Source organism: Cynoglossus semilaevis, chromosome 12 (assembly GCF_000523025.1).
Source record: "Cynoglossus semilaevis isolate Cse_v1.0 chromosome 12, Cse_v1.0, whole genome shotgun sequence".
NCBI lineage: Eukaryota > Metazoa > Chordata > Actinopteri > Pleuronectiformes > Cynoglossidae > Cynoglossus > Cynoglossus semilaevis.
Window position 1 is genome coordinate 11,427,883 of NC_024318.1, and position 21,748 is coordinate 11,449,630.

At 40.5% G+C, this 21,748-nt stretch overlaps 2 protein-coding genes across 2 annotated transcripts; one reads left to right on the forward strand and one right to left on the reverse strand.

The window, feature by feature from the left end:
* Window positions 1-13,988: 13,988 nt before the first annotated feature.
* On the forward strand, window positions 13,989-15,227 carry nanp (N-acetylneuraminic acid phosphatase). The gene is made up of 2 exons (XM_025060784.1): window positions 13,989-14,146; window positions 14,565-15,227. Exons 1-2 carry the CDS (start codon window positions 14,063-14,065, stop codon window positions 15,222-15,224), a joined length of 744 nt encoding a protein of 247 aa, XP_024916552.1. The 5' UTR covers window positions 13,989-14,062; the 3' UTR covers window positions 15,225-15,227.
* A 51-nt stretch (window positions 15,228-15,278) lies between these two features.
* polr1b (RNA polymerase I subunit B) lies at window positions 15,279-21,654 on the reverse strand. The gene is made up of 15 exons (XM_008322166.3): window positions 21,478-21,654; window positions 20,639-20,806; window positions 20,390-20,536; window positions 20,164-20,296; window positions 19,930-20,066; window positions 19,601-19,824; window positions 19,345-19,516; window positions 18,806-18,977; window positions 18,442-18,723; window positions 18,204-18,337; window positions 17,952-18,122; window positions 17,706-17,862; window positions 17,280-17,476; window positions 16,678-16,928; window positions 15,279-16,571 (listed from the first exon to the last, which is right to left on the reverse strand). Exons 1-15 carry the CDS (start codon window positions 21,652-21,654, stop codon window positions 15,689-15,691), a joined length of 3,405 nt encoding a protein of 1,134 aa, XP_008320388.1. The 3' UTR covers window positions 15,279-15,688.
* Window positions 21,655-21,748: the final 94 nt, after the last annotated feature.

The following is a 21,748-nucleotide window of genomic DNA, read 5'->3' on the forward strand; positions in this document are numbered from 1 at the left end:
ATTCACTTTTCTATAACTCACAGTGGAAACAAACTACATCCTCTCCACCCACATCCCTCTTCCCCTACCAGTGATTTAAACCCTGACAGAAATGAAAATAGAGTCCCAGTGGAGCTGAGTCTATTCAGAGAAGGAAGGGTGGAGGGATACAGAGGGGGCAACATCGTCTGGGCCGGAAAACAAAAACTAAAAAAAAACTGATACAGTATGTGTACACTGAGGTCATGTAAATCTTTAATTAATCCAAATTTTACAGCTGCTACCAGTGAAAATGGCATTATTATTATTATTATTATTATTATTATTATTATTATTATTATTATTATTATTATTATTATTATTATTATTATTATTATTATTATTAATTATTAATATTATTAATAATATTTGTTTTTATAGCGTCAGTGTTAAAATATGTCTTCACAGCATCACCCTCTTCTGTTTACCTTTCCACCAGTGTTAATTCTCACCAGGTCAGGATTTATTGCCGTCATTAGTCACACAGGACATGATTTATGTGGTTCCATCAAAGTTCAGAGCAGTGCGACCAAACTGAAGGATGTCAAACTGTCTTTGAAGAAAACAGAATTCATTACCTGCATTGTCAGACCTGTCTGATTCACTCCTGCTTTTCTGGTGTTTTATGGCTCCAGGAATCACGGAAAAGTAAATCGAGCAGATAAAATAGACGATTATTCATTTTTATTACAGCAGTGACTAGTGGGATTTTTTTATTTATTTTTTCTAAAATGTAAATACGGGCCTCAGACTCCTATTACCACAGATGGGCGAGAGTGTTAATGTGACAGATGAGTGATGGTTTGGCCTGTGAAAAAAAAAACAGAAATACTCATCAAACAAACAAATAACCACTAAAGCATGACCGCTCTGTTGTTCTTGGAGCGAACGGTCGTCCTCGCACATAAAGGCCTCCAAACTGACACAGGGACCGTGGAGACGGATCTCTGAAGCATGACGTTCTCATGGTGTTGCTACAACATTGTGACAATGTCAAAGCTCCTCAGTATGTCGCAGATGAAAGGCCGGACTGGAGCGTCGGGCACACTTGGACAACCATTCTGAAAAGGCAACTCAGGGTTTTTGGGGCATGGGAGAATTAACAGTGAAGCCTTTTGTCAGGGCAACACTGGTTTGGTGCTGAGGGATGTTTTAACTTTAAATGAAAAGAGTCATCTTCGATGATGAGGAAAAACTTTTAATCTGACCAGTCACAGAGTAATTGGGATTGAAGTTGCATATCCAATAATAGGTTCTGGACATAGAGAGTGTAATTTAATTTAAAACGCTTTTTTCTCCAATATATGCGTAAATAACATTATGAATATTGAATGTGTTCACAGTGGAATCATTCATGATCATCCGTCATTCTTCCCATAAGTTTTAATCAGGTCAGATCTTCACAAATTCATCATCACAATTAATGCATTAATCCATCCATTTCTACAGTAATTTAAAAACCTATACTTGCTATTCAATAATTGTCCAAATGAACAAACAGGTTACTGCAGTAAAAGCAGTTTTTAAAAGCACTTTCATAACTGTGGTAGAGTCAGATCAGAGAGATGGGAAACTGGCCTGTCACTCTGGATTACCTCTGTTTCAACAGGACTTTGATGTGCTGGAGAAACCTATGCTTCCTCCCCCTGTTGTTTGATTTGACTCTATTGGACAGATTCACCTAGCAACAAGTCTTAGCGCTGTGAATCATCGACCCGACATTAAGTCACTTTAATTCACGATGCAAATCTAGTGGCAGCACACGCTATACGTGTACTTTCAGGTGGATTTATGAATGGTATTTATCCATTCATAAAAGTGCCAGAGTTCAGTCTCTCCCTCTTTCTGTGAGTGTGTGTGTGTGTGTGCGCGTGTGTGTGCGTGTGTGTGCGTGTGTGCGTGCGTGTGTGTGTGTGTGTGTGAGTGGGTGTGCGTGTGTGCGTGTGTGCGTGTGTGTGTGTGTGTGTGTGCGTGTGTGCGTGTGTGTCTTTCCTCACATCCACATTCTTTGTAGTTTACATTCCAGTTTGTCACCAGGTAATGAAGTGTGTTTGTCAGACTGAATGAGACACACCAAACCTGAAGTACGGGGTTTTTCGTAGAACTTGCACGCAACTCTCAACAATCGTCAAACTCTCACAGCCTCACACGCTTGCACGCAAGCACACCTGCACATCTCCGACTCTCTGTGCCCACGCCACATCTCTAATGAAAGGTGGAGGAATGCAGCACGTAACCATGTTTGAGTCGGTATTGATTAATCATGTTTTTTATGTCCTTGCGTAAAAACCTTCCCAGCATGTGCGCCAGGTGTGAGTAACTAGACGAGGCCTGGGCCGCTCAGGAGATGGGAGCAGATGAGGGTGTTCGAGGGTAAGATGAGCTGTCGGCGACTTATTGTTACAGTGCAACCATCGCGTGTGGTGGCTCTGCCCCAGCAACTCTGCGCTGCACTGTCTTCTCACGAAAGGATTGACTTAGGGAGGGGAGGATTTGCTGCCTAGTGCAATATCTAATGAAGAATCTTTCAGAAGTAGCTATTAGAGTTGGTTGCATCAGATAAATAGTGGGCTTACCTGGATATCAAGATTCTGCTTAAAGGAAAGCCCGGAAAGGACTCAGCCCAGTGGGTCAGGGCTGGAGGGGTGTTTTTGTGGGTTTTTTTCTTTTTGTTTTATTTGTTTCTTTCCGTAAAGCCACAATGGTGACAGCACAACAGAGAAAGAAAACACTCTCGAGGAGGCAGTGTCAATGAGTCAAGGTGGCATTACATATCAGAGAGCATTCATGGAACACAGTGGATGACATAGTCAGCTGCCGGTCTGTGTGACTTTAAAGGAAAACACATTGTTTCACTAATCTGGGCTTTAGGGATGAATGTAAACATGTTGACCAAATGTAATTCCAAATGTCAGACTGACACATTTAGAAAATATAGTTGTCACAGGTGTCAAACTCAGGCCCGTGGACCAACTCTGGCCTATGGTGTCATTATATTTGGCCCACAGATCATATCAAACGTGTATTATACTATATATTAGCAGAATTTGCAGTATTTGCAGTGTATGCACTATATCATATTGTATACATTTTTGGTTGGTTGTTTTTTTTTATTTTGGCCGGAAAAAAGATTTATATTAAAAAGGAACTAGAAACACTAGGAATAGAGAGAAAAACATTAAACTTTGGTTCTTCCAGATGTAATCTTTACGTAAAACTAAAGTTTGTTTCCATATGAAAAACTTCTACATCAAATATCTGGAGAGAAGAGAAAACGTGCACAATTACCATCAATTTTTCAATAAATATTAAGTTTGGCCCGTGACCATCCAGGTCCCAGTTCTGGACGTCTCCTGTTAACTGAGTCCAGTTAGTTGGGACATACAATAGAATACAATAGAAGTTGATAAAGCACTAAATATCAGACTCAAAGACCAAATGTTGTCATGAGCCGCCCTCGGATAACACTGTAACCTCAAATGGCACGACATGGCATCTCCAGCCTGTCATCCACCCATGTAATTCATTCATTCTTTTCAAAGTGCTGGGGTTGAGCTGGAGCCAAACTTGATTTTCTCTCCCGTCCATCACTGGCCCACAGTCGGTCACACTCACATTCATACACCAAACTAACTAATCTGCATGTTTTTGGACTTAAGGTGAAGGAGGAATACTTGGAAACATTGAATAAACCACTCACCGTTGACCAGTTAACTCTTTGTTGCCTCACTGGTTAAAAAATATTAGTTAGAAAGGTATTGAAAAAATGTTGTTGTTGCTCGTTTCCCTGGACACATCTTTGTATTTACATTTCATAATCATCAATTTCTTTCTCTTTTTTTCATTCTGTGCTTGCTTTGGTTTGGTAATGACTTGGCAGCTGATGGTGACACTAACTGCTCTCATTATGTCGGGTAAATCCTTGCCACTGTTTGCACTAGTGTGCTGAATGTGACACTTATCCCACTGCTTAGTGACAGACTTTTGTTTTGAAATGTTTACCTGTTGCTCACAGATGTCAAAAACTGTTACTTCAAAACAGAACAAACAGGACACTGAAGACACTGAAGACACTGCGTGTATTTGCCCAGATAATAGCACCACAGCTGTTGGCCTCAGGCCTCATGTGTGAGAAACCTTGTTCCTAAACTGTTGGACTGTTTGCTCTCTTAGTTCTTCACACAGTTGTTAACATCCTCCCAGCTTCCTGACGGATGTTCGATAAAGATATTTTTGCCAATGTTCCAGCTTTTTGCAATGTTTTGCAAACATTGAATTCAAAATGCAAAAAAAAAAAAAGATAAAGTTGATATTTATAGTTTTGTGTTTGTGTGTATTTCAATAAATATAAATAGCAAGGAATCAGTAGATCATTACATTCTGTTGAAACCATCGTTGGAACTGGCATAAGGTAATACACCTCAGCACTAAAATAGAAGAATGAGAAAAATTCCATGGTGATGTAATAATACCCAACATGCTCATGGTGTGCGTATTCCACCCACACCCCTGCAGTGGTTGACAAATTTCCTAAAAATATCACTTGGAGTACGTGATTTATCCACATCAGACACGTTCAACCACCATTGTGTTTTCACAGTTGGCTTGGTTTTTATCACGCTGATGTTCAGTTGGAAAATAACTGTCGGCCCAGGTAAACAACCCCCTGGTGCCATTTTGTCTGTCTCCCTTTTTATCCAACCATTTGCAGCTTCCTGGTTTTACTTTCACACAGATGGTGGAGCAGGATTCTAATCTCATTCTTTTCAGATCAGACTGTGAGCCTCACACCGTAGCTTTTTTTTAAAAACCATTCCTGTAAATACAGAAACACAGAATTGACTCTTTGGTCAACTGTGTGGTGTTTTTTTGTTTGTTTTTTTTTGTTCGCTGCATTAACGGCTAACTCCAACAATGTTTTGTAACTTTCTGTGCAATTTTGACAGAATCTCACCACGGGAGAAGAATGACATTAAAACGTTGTAAATCTCCAACTGATTTAAGTGTCTGAAGTATCTGAAGCAAGAATGTTCTGGGGGTAAATATTTTCATTGTTGTGGTTTACACATCCACTATGGTGTGATTTATTTTTGCAACATAATTAGAAGCAGCTGCAGCTGGTGTTTTTATTGTGACTTGATCTAAACTGCTAGTTTTAGCAAGATATATAAATATGCCATGTGCTGGTTAAAAAAGGACTTTTTGACAGATTCTTATTTGAATCAAACAATTGTTTTTTACTAGCATAGTTAACTGCTGGACATGGGTTATTTTAATGGTGTAATAATAGTCTGTGTTGAGTGAATGGCTGCTGTTTGTTTATATACAGCCAGACAACTACTGCATACTTGACCAAAAGATTGTTTCATAGTTTTAAACCTCCATTTTCATGACCCAAACACCAACGGCACAAATGATTGCTGTTTGGATCCCCGTAAAACATATAGTGTATATTTACTGTGTAACATGTCATGAGAACCATAATCCCACGGCAGGATTAGGCAATAAGACCCAACAATTATCTCTGCTGCAAACACATTGTTCCACATGTGAGCCACTTTGAGTCACTAACCATTACAGGAATGTGGCCGTGTCTGGATCCTCATTGGCTCACTAGAATACCATGCCGGTCTTCACGAACCCAAGTCCTAACATATCCCTACCCTCTTACTCACCGGTTCTTAGTCATGGAAAACGACGTAAGTCATGAAATCCTTTTAAACACGTAAATTTGGTGCCCTCAGGTTATGATGTTCTGAACAGCAGAGGCAGGAAGTCCCAGAATTTAAGAACCAAATATCCTGCTGATACATCACGGTGTCATTTGTTTTTCTGCTTTTCAATTTTGCTCCAAAATCATATCAACCTGTACTTATGAATCATCATTATCACATTGATCTCCTGTGACACACATACTGTATTAAATTTCAAAAACCATATATTTAATTAATTAAAAAAAAAAAAGATTATTCTATTTCTTTATTAATTCAAAGGGAGGTCACCAATTCACAATCATGGCTGTAACCGATGGCCTTTTCTGTAGAGCTGCTGGTGCCAGTCCCAGCAATCACTGGGCACGGGCGAGGTACGCTCTAATCCCTAATCTGTTCTTTTAGACTTTGGGATGAAACCAGAGAACACAGCAAAAGGCACAAACACTCGGGAAGACGGAAATTCCATGCAGTAATACCTTCAGTTACCACTTGGGGTGAAATGGGCTTTTCACTGTCATGCTAGAGCAATTATGACTTTTGCCAACGTGTGGCCTTATTGTAGAATACATACATTTGTTTAACCTTCTACTGCAGACGCTGCATTCAAGACACTAAATATTATTGAGTCGCCACCTGATTGATTACTGCTGATAATGTTCTACCTACTTTCTATCCAATCGAATCAGTACTGAAGTTACATTTATACCACATAATACTGTAGATACTGAAACTATGCAAAAGTGGAAATAGAAAAAGTTTGAAACCCCAATCCTTTGTCCACAGCCAGTGTTCATACAAGCACAGTGTTACACATCATCAGATCTCACTGCTGTATTTCAGGACCACATGCGCCGAGTTTATTATTATTACCACATTGTGATGTGCAGACTCAGTGAGCCGTAGCCACTCTGATCATTTGATAAACCCTGTAGCTTTGCCCTCATCGTGAACAGACTGTGCAGAAACACAGGTGTACCTGTCTTCAGAGCGCAGGTTATTGAAAGGAGAAGAAGGTTCTGCCGCCCAGCAGAGAGAGGCTCTTTGTTGACCAGCTGTGTTCTAATGCCAGGCTGATAACAGAGGCTGCCTGGAGCCTAGTGGGACAGGTCAGAGGTTCCATTCCTCTCAGCTAGGTGAGATAAGGGAAGGATCTGGTTATCAGACTCCCCAAACGGGTGTCTATCACTGGCCTGTGTCAGCATCTGAGGGTCTGCAGCGGCAGCCCTTTGAGGCCATGAGAAAAGAATCCAAGGATAATCAGTGTTTTATTAGCACATCTTAAAGTATTTACAGTTCATTCATTCGTTGTCAGTCTTGAATTAAAAAATGAAGAAAATATAACTGTGGTTCCTGCTGCTATAAATCAGTGTAAAAAGTAACCTCCAGTATAGCTAGAAGTTATTCCGTTTATTATGTGAGGATAATAAATAAATGATCAAATACTAGATGGATGGATGGATGGATGGATGGATCTTGGTCAAGTATAAGTAGCAAGTATGTTCAGATGGAAATTTTCTGTGTTTTTGTGCAATTTTGCAGGAGATGCATTACAGCCTGAGTCATTTATTAGGACTGGATAATGTCAAAGACACGTGCACACCAGTGTAGATGTAACAGTGTCCCTAAAATCCTGTTTTAGTCTCTGGCTTCTCCTCCTGTGCTGCCTCGGCGCAGTGTATGCAGTCATGTGTTAACAGAAACTGGTTTGGCTTTGGTTTTGAGCCCATTGCTGTGGAAACAAAATCTACTTGATCCAGTTATGCAATGACATAAGCCATTCAAAGTCACTGCAAAAGGAAGGAATCTGTTTTTCAATTTCCCCGAGGGTAAGGATGCACGCGAAACTCAACTCCGCGCATGCTTTAGATTTGCCGCAACCTAAATTTCTGCAACATATAACTTAGTTGAACCCAAAATGTGAACGTATTGATACCAGAGGTAAGAGAACTGCTACCTCTCATATAATATCATCACATCGCAGCACTCCTCTCTGTTGGTCATGGCTGTTTTTGTTATTAAATTCTTACTTCAGTCTTTCCTTCCGCCATTCAAATCCAAAACCATTCACGTTTGATTCTATTTATAAATTTGACGTTTTGTGCAGAGAGTCGTGAGGTTTTTTTAATTAAAAAAATGTGGGAGATATATCGTATAACTCTGGATCAACACGATTGTTGGTGTGCAGATTTATTTATATCTGTGCTTGTGTGGGTGTAACGTCAATTGCTCCTGTTTATACTTAGCTAAACCATCTAACAACCTTGTCTGACAGTTGGTTAAGTTGCTTGTACAACAATATGTCACAAATTCCTTGGCATGTTCAACAGGAACTCAGGTGTTTGTCAGATGCAGGAAGTAAATCATGAGAAACAGTCCACATTTGAATCCATGTAGTAGTGCCACTTAGACCATGAAATCCAGAGATGCAAATTGCAAATGATGCTGATAGTTATAAATATAATATAGAGATAGATAAGCTCAGCTGCTCATTCGATACAGAAGCTCTCAGTGTGCAGCCATTTACAGGAGCAGTAAATGGCTGCAAAATAAAAGAATGTGACTTTTATTTTGAAATTTTATATATGTCTGTTTGTTTCATAAGTAGTAGTATTTTACTCCTTAATATTTCATATTTAACACCTTTTATAGAACTCAGTTCATGGGGCTGGTGAGTTGATGAGTGAACTCATGATACAGGACTGACACACTCCATATTCAGTCACGTCTCCTCCACGTCAAAGCCAGAGCTTCCATCTGGAAGCCTCTTCTGAACTTCTGCAACTGACAGAGGGCATGTCACGTCAACAACACTCCTCGGTAATGTAAGAGGAGCAGGAGAAAAACAGAACTCTTCAAAGGAATAGTGTTAGAAACAATGGTAGCAGGAGAATAATGGTGCAGAAGACCAGGGTTCAAATCCCTACATTTGTGGGAACTTGTTACTTGGGATGCAATCAAATGTTTACCCACTAATAATTTTCACCCAAATTAATAAAAAAAAAGCTCAAAAGTAGATTTTTTGGTTTTATTTTTTATTTTGGATTTAATGATGCAGAACTAAACCAAATCAAAATCTAGAACAGCCTCTAACAATCTTTTAACATACATATATTTTTTAACATATTTTTGTTTATTGTGAAGTGTATGTAAAACATTTTTTTAACATTAAACATAAACAAACAATGCTAAATGCTAGCAAAAGTAGGCTAGTTCCACCAAATTTATTTAAAATTTAATTCTTCCTGTACACATTCTTAAAAGATAAAAAAAAATACATTTGCATACATTTTACCAAAATATACATAAAAATAATGAAGTAAAATAACTTTTAGGTGGCTGGAAAGTATTTGTCATCAGTATCATAAATCATCAAAACAGGTTACATTACAATTATCCAAGAAACAAGTTAGGTGACAAAAGTAGCTACATTTTTATGAAATCCAATGTTCAAAATAGTCCATGACAAGTTTTAAATAAATATATATTTCCTGCTAGTGGGCAAGTAAAATACATTTTACAAAAGAAGTCATGGACCAAATAAGGCCTATTGATGTACCGCATATTGGCCCAGAGCCATGCTTTGGACATGATTTGGCTATATCTGTTTTACCGTCAACAGCAGAAGAACATGTTTCACAGTATATATGTATGTATGTCATTATATGGCTTCCTATAAATCACCCTTCCTTCTCTCCTGCACCCACACGCACACACACACACACACACACACACACACACACACACACATACACTTCTGTGTAAGATTGTATTTTCAGATAAGGCAACATGAAAGGCGAGCTGCTGTGAGTAATCATCTGACACTTGATGCTGTCACTTGATTGAAGTGTCTCAATTTTCCGAATTTCCCTCCGGGGCTTTTTTTTTTTTTTTTTTAAAGTAAATGTTGCGTGCAAACTATGATGTTATATGGGGAAAAAGGACTTGTACCAGCTTTTACAGTTTAGCCTGATGGTTTGTAGGCCGTGGCGTTGACTATGACTCTATGACTGATTTTAAATCCAAGCCTTTCTTGAGCCCCAACCCGAGCTCAACCATGTTTTCATGTGAAAAAACAACCAAGGAGACAAAGTGCGAGACCTTTTGCTAGCGGTATTAAAAAAAAAAACCCTTGTTAGATTCCAGAAGGCTGATGTGATATGTTTTGATAAGGATTACATGGCTTTCTACGGTATACAGTATTGCTAACATAGTAACAGCAGCTTGTGATTGTGTTGTGGTCTGCTTTGGTGTGTATCAGAGAGAAGCATCAGAGGATCTGATGCAACCTCCTGCCGCTCGCTTGTTTCAGCGTGTAGAGTCTTGTGTTGATAAAATAAAATAGCGTACCTTCAGGACAACACTGACGTGATGCTGGATTATGCTATAAATGCTTCAAGTCCTTACTGCTCCATTTCTGTCCCAGACTACTGACAGAGTCGAAGGAATTCGATACTGTCTGATGTGTGTTGCTCAGTCTTTAGGTTTTCTAAACGGTCTAATAAGTCACAATTCTTAGCTCGAGCAAACTAGACGTGATACGTGGGTAATTTAAGGTCTCTACCACGTGGAACGAGTAAAGAAAATACCTAATAAATAATGTAAAAAAATGGAAACATGTTTTATGTTTTCAGTTGAATTTGCTGATTTGACAGCTGAACCAAAATTTATTTTATTTTTTGCATCAGATCACAAACTCAACATTTTGTACATATGCTGGAGTAATAACTAAATTAAACACTTTGTCCAAAAATGCTGTGTAAACAGTGTTGCTCTGTATAAAAGCACTTGCAAAAGACTATAATATCTGTTTTACAGAGGCTAATCATTTTCTTTTCAACTGTATGAACGTTATTGTACCTTAGACAGATGTTTCCGTCAGACTCGAGCCACGTTATAATTAGTGTCAGTGAGGAGTGCCGGAGAATCACTTTGGTCGTTGTGACTTGTTTTCTTTTTACAGAATTTACAATGATTGATAACCTACACTCACAGCTAAACTATACAGTTATGAATCATTTAAGTGTGGAGCAGAAGGTCACAGCGACGGCAGGGATCGTTCACTCGATCTACACGTCATCTGTGTGAGAGTCGGCAGAAGGTGAATGACTTAGATTTGCCTTAAACATCTGGATGTTTTAACAGTACAGAACAATGTACGGAAACAAGTCAGTGATTCAAAAGTGCAGTACTGTCTATGTTATAAAGCTGGTGAACATGGTTACAGGCCAATCTCTCACTGTCCCTGTGATGAAAATCCATTAAAATCTTGATATTATCTGGTGTTATATACTGTTTTAATATATTTTTAAAAAATACAACACTGACTGACTTCTATATTTGAGTTGCATCTCTCCATCCACTCACACAATTTATTTAAGTTTTGCACAAAAGCATATCACCCCTCGATCATGAAATTCATTGCATAACCATTGTTATTGTTTGTGTACGTGCAGGTTGCCTGATTCCTTCCATTACCATGACAAGTAGCATTAGGCACACCGTTCTTTTTCTATTTAGACTGTCGTTCATACATTCCTCCGGCCGTGATAAAATCTCACAACTATGTGTGTGACCGGAGTTGGTGTCTGCGTCAGAGGACATGCCAGATGACAGCACCTTGAAAAAGAGGTGACTCCGCAAAGTTCAGTCGTCACTTCCCTTATGCTAGCTGCATTTTCATCATGCCAATCTTGAAAAAAATGTTTGATATATTTAAACTATTTAGTCAACGGAGTCATGGATGAGCCCCATGGTATCTGAGATTCCTTGTATCTTGATTTACAACTGACCTGGACAAGTCTTGTGTCACGTACCACTCAAAAGTTCTCGGTAGAAACTGAAAGCCTACCTGGCATTTCACACGAGCACCCTGACCAGATAGCAAGCAGATGTGGGCCGCTTCTGGGTAACATGCAAAACTGTCTTCTTTTATCTGGTCCAGGCACAATAGATGTGAACGTTGAGAATAGTTCAGGCTTTAGACAATGTGTAATCTGGATGTCACCTTACATGACCCACACGTACATCACACAGTGGTGAATCTGTCAACTGTTGTGTAGCTCTGGCAGACAGTATTAAACCACCTGAGTGCATTTATTTCGTGTCATGTGTGGACCACATCAACATGTCATATAATCTGGATGTAGGCTAAATCTTTTTGACCATATCATAAATGTAATTAGAAAAACTTAATGTGTTGCTCTGTGTATGGATCAGAAGATTCTAGATTCAACTCCTGGGTAGCTCCGTTTTCATTTGTGGTTCCATAGTGTGGTGGTGCCTGCTTACACATCTGCCTTCCATGCATAGGGTCCTGGGTTCAAGCCCCAGAAGACCCACACATCCCTAATGGCAGCCTGTGTGTTGCAACCACATACTTAACAGCGCCTCCTGTGGCAGTCTGTGTGGGTTGCAGAGATTCACACTGTGAATTTCCCCACTGTGGGATGGCTGCCTACAGTATTGTACTCTTTCTATGAATACATTCCTTCTCCTCCATTCAGCGACAAGCAGATCTGCTTTGTTCCCGGTGAGTCCGACCAAAGAACTCCCACACAACCAGGGACAGGACACCATAACACAAGAGGCGATGGTGAAGTGTTTATGGAAAAGTGAGACAGAAAAAGGATGTAAGGTGCTACACTACCTTATCACACCCAGCTGAGAGATAGCGTGTGATATTCTGCAGCCATGGCCACCCACATAGATAAAAGAGGAACGGAGTGTCGTGCAGACAAAGCCTTGAGGTCTTACTAGTTCTTCTGCTGCTTATACCTACTTGTAAGAGTCACGCTCGTCCTGTTATAGATGTCACATTTTTCCCTTCAGATCAGAAAGGGAAATTCCACCTTTGCACTTATCTGCTCATCACACACCAACTGTATATACTTCTCATTTTATGGGCGAAGGTGATTTTAAAAATGTTTTTTCCCCTTTGTCTCTATTTTAAAGGCTGGGGTTTCTCTGCATGCTAGCAGCAGGTGTTATTTGTTTTAACAGACACTCGCCGCTCATACAAGTTCTTCATAGTTTATCTTAAACATTTTTATGGTCCAACCTAACCAAGACAACGAGGTCACACCTCTGCTAAAACCTCAAAGTGTCCTCTGAGTGCATGTGTGAAGGATTGTTATGATTTCTGACTGTGTCCCATGCAGCAGTGCAACAGGCGTTCACGCTGTTGCGTGTGAACCTTTGGCCCGCTGCCAGAAATGAGAGCAAGTTAAAGGACAGGTTGCATAGGAAATGAAGTGTGTTTTCCTTTTGAAACAGTCTGTCTCACGGAATATGTGATTAAATTGGCAATGCCAGCCGCAGAGTGTCAAATAGAGAATATGATTCGGCAAGTTTCGTGACTTATTTGGCAATTAATTATCATCCAGAATTGATTTGGGCTCAGAAAAAACAAACAGGCTCCAGGTTAGTTAGCAAAGGAAGGATAATGTTGTGTGGTGCATGACACATTCAGAAATAGGTGGAGAAAAAAACACCTCTGCTAGTCACGTGACACCGGCTTCGATCACAACTACAAAATGTACGACATGTTCTAAATATGAAACATCCAGTGAAGTTTTAGTAGCCTTTCAACTGTCCATAGCCCATTCTTGCGGAGCATACTGTTCAAATACAAATGGTAAAATATATAATGCTCATGATAGGATAAAAAGGCCTTACTGTCACAATAGTTCACACACTTTCTAAGAGTTTTGTAGACAATAAAAACATTAAAAAAATAACAATAAAAGGTGTAAGATTGGCCAAGACTTATTTAAAGTGGTTGTTAAAATATCATGAAACGTTAAAACACCATTCAGAGAACCATGCCAATATATTCAATAGAAATTTTTTTAAGTTGATTATGAAAGATTTCTTCAAATTCATTATGTGTAAAATGTGTTTTGTGAGTAAAAGCCGTTAAACAACGTTAAAATAAAAATAGCATTTACTCATGTTTACCTAAAAACAACGATCTAATAAATAGTCACCTTAAATTGAACAAAATAAATATAATTGAACAATCACCACATATATGCACTTTGCATAATATAACAAAAAATATACAGTACATTTGTATGGTATGGCTCCGTTGTATGTTTTGGTTTAAAAATCTTTCGTATGTAATATTGTATATTTATAATTTGTTTTTTAAATTGATCAACTTTAAGAGCACCGCGATGAAAATACTGTATTTCTACTAAATGGCGTCCTCTAGTGGTTACAAATAGCCAGCGTTTTTTGACTGGACAAAATTTCAACTCCCAGCATACAGTTCGCTCCGGAGTACTTCCGCGTTTAAAGACGCTGCAGTGTAACGAATAAACGTTCCGAAAATGGTTTTAAAAAAGGCAATATTGTTCGACCTGGACAACACGCTGATTGACACGAAGGCAGCACACGCTGTGGCGATCGAAAAGGTGATATATCAGCATTTATTGGTTTATGTTATATTTATAATTACAGTTACACGTTTCTGTTGTCACTCAATGTACTGGGTAGGTCCTTCCCATACTATGGTCCGACGTGGATTTACTGTACATTGTGTATTTGATTTCGAGTCTCAGTTGTGAATTTTGATTGTTTGATTAATTCAGAATTATTTGAACGACTTAACTCAAGGGTCACCAACCTTTTTCAAACTGAGAGCTACTTAAAGGCCACGTAGTAATACAGAGAGCTACTTGTTTAATACAGTCTTCGTAAACAATGTAATAATAATTAGTTCTGGGACATACAATAGTGGACACTCCTATTACCGTCATCATTGCACCCGTTTGAATATCACTGCAGGTGTAACTGATTCAAATGAGGGTGTTTTTTGTTGTTTGCCTACAGATCCATGAGTTCTTGAAGAACACATTGAACCTTGATGATGACACTGCCAGTAGAATCTGTGTCAAATTCAAACACAAGCTAAAGCACGAGTGTTTTGATCCTGCAGCAGGAAGATCCATAGATGATGTACGGGTCGGTCACTGGGAGGAGAGCATCATGGAGACTGTGGGCAGTAGGCCTACGCCCTCTTTGGCAACTCAATGCTACTTCTTGTGGAAAAGCAGTCGTCTAGAACTTCTCAGTCTGTCCCCTCAAATACGTGACCTCCTGACACAACTGCGCAGCAGGTACAAGCTTCTGCTCCTGACCAACGGGGACACTCAGACCCAGAGAGAGAAAGTGGAGACGGTGGGATGTGAGGAGTTCTTTGATGCTGTTGTAGTCGGAGGAGAGCATGCGGAACAGAAACCACATGTCTCCATCTACAAATTATGTTTTAAAATGCTGGGGGTGGAGGCCCAGGATTGTGTTATGGTGGGAGACACACTGGACACTGATATTCAGGGAGGGATCAATGCTGGAGTACGAGCTACTGTTTGGATTAGCAGCACAGAAGGAGCCGTGGCAGACGGTCCAGTGAAAGCAGACGGTCTACATGTTTTCGGGCACACCATACCAACTGTCCTAGAACTGCCACATGTCCTAGAACAGCTGAAATGAGGTTTACTGAAGCCCTTGGCACATTTGTTAATATGTTAAAAGCTGGTTATCATGTGTATTTAGTCTTTTATTGGGTTAATATTTTACATGGGGTTTTCTCAATTTTGGCAATAATTGCAATTTTCTTTTATTTAAACCGGCACGCCGAGAATCTGGGAAGAAGTGATCGTACAGCAAAACATTAATTTAACACACACAGAGACTGTAGAATAGACATCTGGGTGGTTACACACCAACCCTTAGAAAAGGTGTCAAAACATTCATTCCATTGAAGGCTGAAACGAAAATCACTTTCTTATAGTCCTTCTCCATTAAACATGTATTTTACATGCATGTAAAATACATGTTTTCGGGCATCTGAATACTTCTACATAGAAAACATAATTTTTATAATCATAAAGCTGTTTCATTGCACGTCTGTGTGTCATATTTGAGGCATGTGTTCACTGATTTCCCTTTACTTCTCACTTAACATCTAATTTGACCTTGATGTTCATTGCTGCAAGCTCGGCTACAAAGTATCTGAAGACGTAAGGGACAGACACAGAGTCAATTGAGTCACTTTTTCCACACAGGGTGCACACAGTTTTACGGTGTCGCATGGACGACCAGGAGGGGGGTGGTTTCTCCAAAAGTGGGGACAGGAGGCTGCCACAGTCCATGCACACTTGAGCCACCGATCGGTCTGAGCAGTTGAAAAGGCGATCGTGGAGAAGGAAGGACGATCCATGTGCCAGCAGGGCGTCTCGCTCCATCTCACCAAAGCGGATGCCTCCCTGGATGTTCCTCCCTCCCACGGGCTGGTTTGTCACCTTGTCACGAGCTCCTGTGGTCCTCACTTGAAATTTGTCTGAAACCATGTGACGTAGACGCTGGTAGTAGACGACCCCGATGAAGATGTCGGCTTCAAGCTCCAGTCCGCTCAGGCCACTGTAAAGCCGTTCCGTGCCGTAATAGTTGTAGCCACCAGCGCGGAGCATTTCACCAAAATACTCCAGCGCAGAGTTCTGCTCCGAGAATGTGAAAGGCGTAGCGTCGTGGCTCAGGCCGTGCAGCGCGCCAGACTTGCCAGCCATGCTCTCGATGAGCATCCCGATGGTCATACGAGAGGGGAAGCCGTGGGGGTTGAACAGGATGTCGGGAGTCATGCCGCTCTCTGTGAAGGGCATGTCCTCAGTGGGCCACAGCCGACTCAGGATGCCCTTCTGACCGTGTCGACTGGCAAACTTGTCACCAATGGTGGGGTTTCTGGGGATTCGTACCGTGATGCAAACTCGTTTAAAATGGCCTGTGCCATGGTCGTTGCTGCAGATCTTTATGTTGTCAACCACGCATGTCTCTTGACTCCTAAGAAAAAAAACCTGTATTAGATCAAACCTGTATGAAAGAGTCAGGTCTGGACTTACACAGTGCTCTTCCTTGTTATGTTTGCTGATAAAATGATGACACTTACTTGTAGTAGTGGATGTGGCTGTCACCAGTGTTGACGTTGATGGAGCAGTAGAAAGGGTCTCCATACTTAAGTGTTGACCCAATGTACGGCAGCCCATCAGCATCCAGTTTTCCATTCACTTTGGGATCATCAGGCGTGGTCCCAAACACAACTCCATCGTCTCCTGTGACTTTTTGTGTCAGATCCACCAGCTCGGTCTTGTAGATACTTCCATGAGCGAAGCCTCTCTCCCATGATGACTTGTTCACGATCTAGGAAAAAGTCACATTTTGTTCTTTATGTTGTGTGTGAACAGTCTTGTGTTGATAAAATCACAAGTGTAGCTTTCCCTCCCTGGCCTGTAGGTGGGGCTAAGTACGTGATTGAAGAGTTAAAGTTTGCTGGTACAACATTGTTTTGTAATATCCAACTCTGCGTAAATTAACTTGAAATAGTTCCTACATGAAAAATAAAGCCTAAGTGCTAATTTGAGCTCTGTCTGAGTTACATTACAGCCTCCCATTGTGTTCATTTTACACATTACATTACAAATAGTTTCAAATAGAGGTCTTCCTATTAACTTCAACAGAAATATAAACGGGCAGAGCAGATGTCATATGTACCATTGCATCTTCCATGTCATAGCCTGTGTAGGATATAACAGCCACGATGGCGTTGGTGCCACTGGGGTAATTGTCCAGGTTGTAATGGTCGTACATGTAGGGTCTGACCATCGGGCTTTGTGGGGTCTGCAGTCTGTAGAGTTTGTTGTCTGAGCGATCCATGAACGAGTGCAGAGGGAAACCCATGGTCTGTTTACCTGTGGAACAGAACAGATGTGTTGTTATAAAAATTACGCTTTAATTTAAAGGATAAATTTAAAGGATAAATCTGTCTGTTTTTAGTAATATTGCTGTGGTTCATGACTGAGTTAAACCACACAGTTGTTCATGTTGCACTGCACTTGCAATGACATTTTGAACATGTGAGAAGGTGAACAGCACGGTCTAACTCGGCCTTTTCAACCAGGGCTGATGGGCCAGACTTACCCATCTGACACTGGTACATATTTCTGGGACTCTGGTTGTGGTCTGAGTAGGGAATAAAGTTGGCCACGACACTGAGCATACTGTGAGGGAACAGTTCCTGGTGTGTGGTCACTCCAGGCTCTATTTCGTCCTCCAGTATTCCCACGTTGATATAAAGCTGCAGCAAGTTAAACGAACATCATTATGGTTAAATATATTTCCTTAAAGGTCAACCATTTGAAAATTGCAACAACATCTTTAATGTACCTGTTCAAAGGTACCAATCAACTCTTCTTTCCCAAGAGCTAAATTGCGAACAGGCCTCACCAAACGACATGGTGTTGTAAAGAGAAACAGGCCAGGGTACAAGCTGGCCTTTCCTGTTTTTGGAACCAGAACGATTTCAGTCCAAGGAGGGATTTTCCTCTCTCTCAGCACCTGCAGTTTTGTCGTTTAAAGGTTAGTTTTATGTAAACAAATAACTGGACAGTAGGGTTGTTTTTTTAAATGTTGTCACACCTTAAAGGTGCGCAGTGATTCTACAACGGCTGGTGCTAACTCAGACTCCAGCCAGCCCACCACAGTCCCATCAAGGATCACAGGGTAACAGTCTGCAAAGTTCTGGCCAGGAGATGCATCCACAGGAACAACACCTTAGAGAACAAAAAGTTCAGAAAATCAACTCATCAGTTCAGGAAAGTGTTCTAATGAGCCAGTGTGAGAGGAGTTGACTCCCGTGTCTTAGGTAAGACTTTACCTAGGGAGCAGAGCAGAGCAGGGAGTGAGGTGGTTGGCAGTGTCGGAGCTACAATCTCACAGATAGCTGTCATGTGGTTCATAAGCCCACAGGGTTCGCCGTCTGGGGTGTGGACAGGGCACAGGAAGCCCCAGGACTCGGGTAACAGCTTTCGAACAGAGGTGGTCCTCATCTTAGCAAAGGCAGCTCCTCTGTGAATGCAGCGGAAGTGGGACAAGTAGCGGATGAAGTTGAGCTTGTCAGCGACAACACAAAGGCCTGTGTTCTGCAGCATGCCAAGACCTGGAACAAATTAAAAAAAAAACATTTGTTACATGAACCAAAACTGAACCAAATCATCATACATACTACGTAATAGAAGGACCTGTTTTGGATGTAACGTTTCCAGTAGCCAGCAGGTATTCAAAAGATCTGGTCACGTCTGTGCCCAGGTTAAACAGTTTCATCATGTTTTCAGGAGTCCATCCTCCATTTAGTCTGCTGGCTCTCTTGTTAAAGGCTAGTTTCACCGACACCAACCAGGAAGTCATTTTCTCCTGTGAAGATAATGAATAATCAGCTTAATTGGTCATTAAACATATATAAACACAACAAGCTTGCATTGTTGTTTTGACTAAATTAAATGATTAAATTTATATATAAATATGTTGCACGAACATACGCAACTCATAAACCTGCATTTAAATGGAGTTATAGCTCCCTCTGCAGGATATGAGCTCAATTCTGTTCTTCAAGCACACTTTACCTTGAACACACACTGTAGGTAGTTTTCAACTTCTTGCAGCATGATGTAAGGAACATTTTAATAATACAAAAAGTGGAGTGACAAGTGAAGCATTGTCTCCAATACTTTCACTAAAGTTATTTACCTTGATAATTATTTAAAATATTTTTTTAACTTACCTTCAGGAACATGAGGTAGAGCCGACCAGGGGTCAACACTTCCTGACACATGATGCTGTCAGGATTCTCCTCCATGCACTCCTGCTTGGCAAAGGTGAAAAGCTTCCTTGTCATCAGACAGAGCAGGTAGAACTTCTCCACATCAGATTTCAGGTGGATACAGAGGCACTCACTGTTCAAAACGCAACTTAATTTAATGTTTGCTTCAAAATATACAGAACAACAATGACTCAATTATTTTTGAATATGAACCTACTCTAGCAGGAAGTGAGCACACTGCTCACTGGTGTACCACTCAGGCAAGTTCAGTTTAACCCTGAATCGCTCTCCGAGGTAGTTGAGCACCTTGCAGCGGGTGGTGCAGCCCTCCTCCATCACAATGCGCAGCATCTCAGCCACGCAGCTCTTATAGAAGGAATTGTCCTCACGGCCTTTTATCAGCTCTTGGTAGATCTGAAAATCTGTGAAGTCAACTAAGGCCTGAAGAACACAAAAGAGAGAGTAAACATTGACAACCAAAAGCAGAGAAGAAGGTGTGTATTGTGAATGTAAATGTCGTCTTTTCAACAGACCACCACCACTCACCTTGAGTGCAAAGCCTAGTGGGAGAAAGAAGAGCTCTTTCTGGTAAATAAAGTTCAGCATCACAGTCCCGTTTTCCAGATAGTGCAGATTCATGTTGATGGCTGTGTGCTCTTCTTTCACACAGTGCATAGAAATACCTTCAAGAAGAAAAACATGGCGCCATACAGGTTTCATTTTTTAAGCCTGGGTTTCAATCACACAATTACAGCTTTAACAAAGAAAGCCCACACTCACCATACTGAGTGTATCCTTGGCCCCGACTCTTCCACTTGGGTCGCGACATAGCTATAGGATAGTTTCTCCTGGGCATGATCAGCATTCGAATGACCTTCTCAATTCCATTAACAATGAAGTAACCTCCCATTTCCTGTTGACGTGAAATAGGTTTATTTACATTTGATAATAAATACAAGACAATTGGCCTCTGCATTGTTCTGAATGAAACTCATTTGTCCTTTACCTCTGCTTCTTCATGGTGTTCAACCAGCTCCTTAGGAGACATACCATAGATGTTACAGAGCTTGGATTTGACCATTATTGGCACATGACCCAGGGACTGTTTGATGGTACCTTTGGGAACTCCATTGATTGACCAGGTAACATCGGCCTGAAATGAGGCAAAACGTGGATCACTGACATGTCAGGTGAACTAATTTATGTCTGTGAGAACGGGTGTCTGTTAAACTGGACTGGAATGGCAGCTTCTTACCACTATCTTCCCTTTGTAAGTGCACCTCCTTCCTCTGCACTCAGCTGGAAACACCTTCATTTCCCTGCAGATGTTGCCTTTTGTCACCACTGGGTTGTGTATCATGGCTTCGACAAATGAAAGGCTGATTTTGTCATTTTTTACAGTGAACTCCAAGGGAGGGATGGCCTGAGGCAAAGGCACAGTAAAATTAAATGTTAAGCAGGAGTTTTTACAAATCATATTTAAATCTAAAAATGATATCTATGGTGTTTATCCTACATATTTGTCTAGCTTAGCTTCCAAACCAATGTCCCAAAATGTGTTTATAGCTGCAAATTTATTTAAATGACAACCACGTCATTATAATTTCTCCAGTTAACCAATAATAATATGAAGTGGGACCTTGAAGAAAATAACCATCACTCCACTGTGGTGATCACTGCCCTTTATTACTGTTATGACTGCAATTATTAAATATTCTTTAGGGGTCTCTTTCTTTTTAGATCAAATTATATTATGTTTATGTTGTTTATGAACAGTGACCTATGACCTTTTGTTTTTTTTTTTGTTTTTTTTTTGTTTTATGACCATATTAATTGTGTTTCTGTAAGTAAATTGAAACAATGCACTAAACGAGAACAATATGGTCACAAATTCCTTGTCATGCAGATGACAACGCGTTTTCGTGTACTTTCTTAGTACGCAAGTATGCGTATCGTATCATTCTAGAACTGTTCGTATTTCTTATTGGCTTTGCTATTAAGTGAATGAACCAACATAACTGTTGTTGGGATGAATAGTTACAGAGCCAGTTCCATGGTTCTATGTCAGTAAGAAGTTATTGAAGTGTAGCTGACCTGTACAACTCGGCTGAGTCCATCAGTAACAGCCTGGTCAAAAGACTCGATGTGTACTCTGGTCAGGTCCTGAACTGCCGCATGTTGAGACTCCTTTAGAACACCAAAACGTTCCTGTGTCAGATTCTTTAAACTTGGACTTTTAGGTAAATCCTTCCACTTCTCGCAAAAGTCCATGCTTGTTTACCACATGTGCACACTGACACCGGAAGTACAAACCAAAAGGCAGGCGAGTAGACTTTTTACTCTACGGTTTCTCCGATGTGTTTGA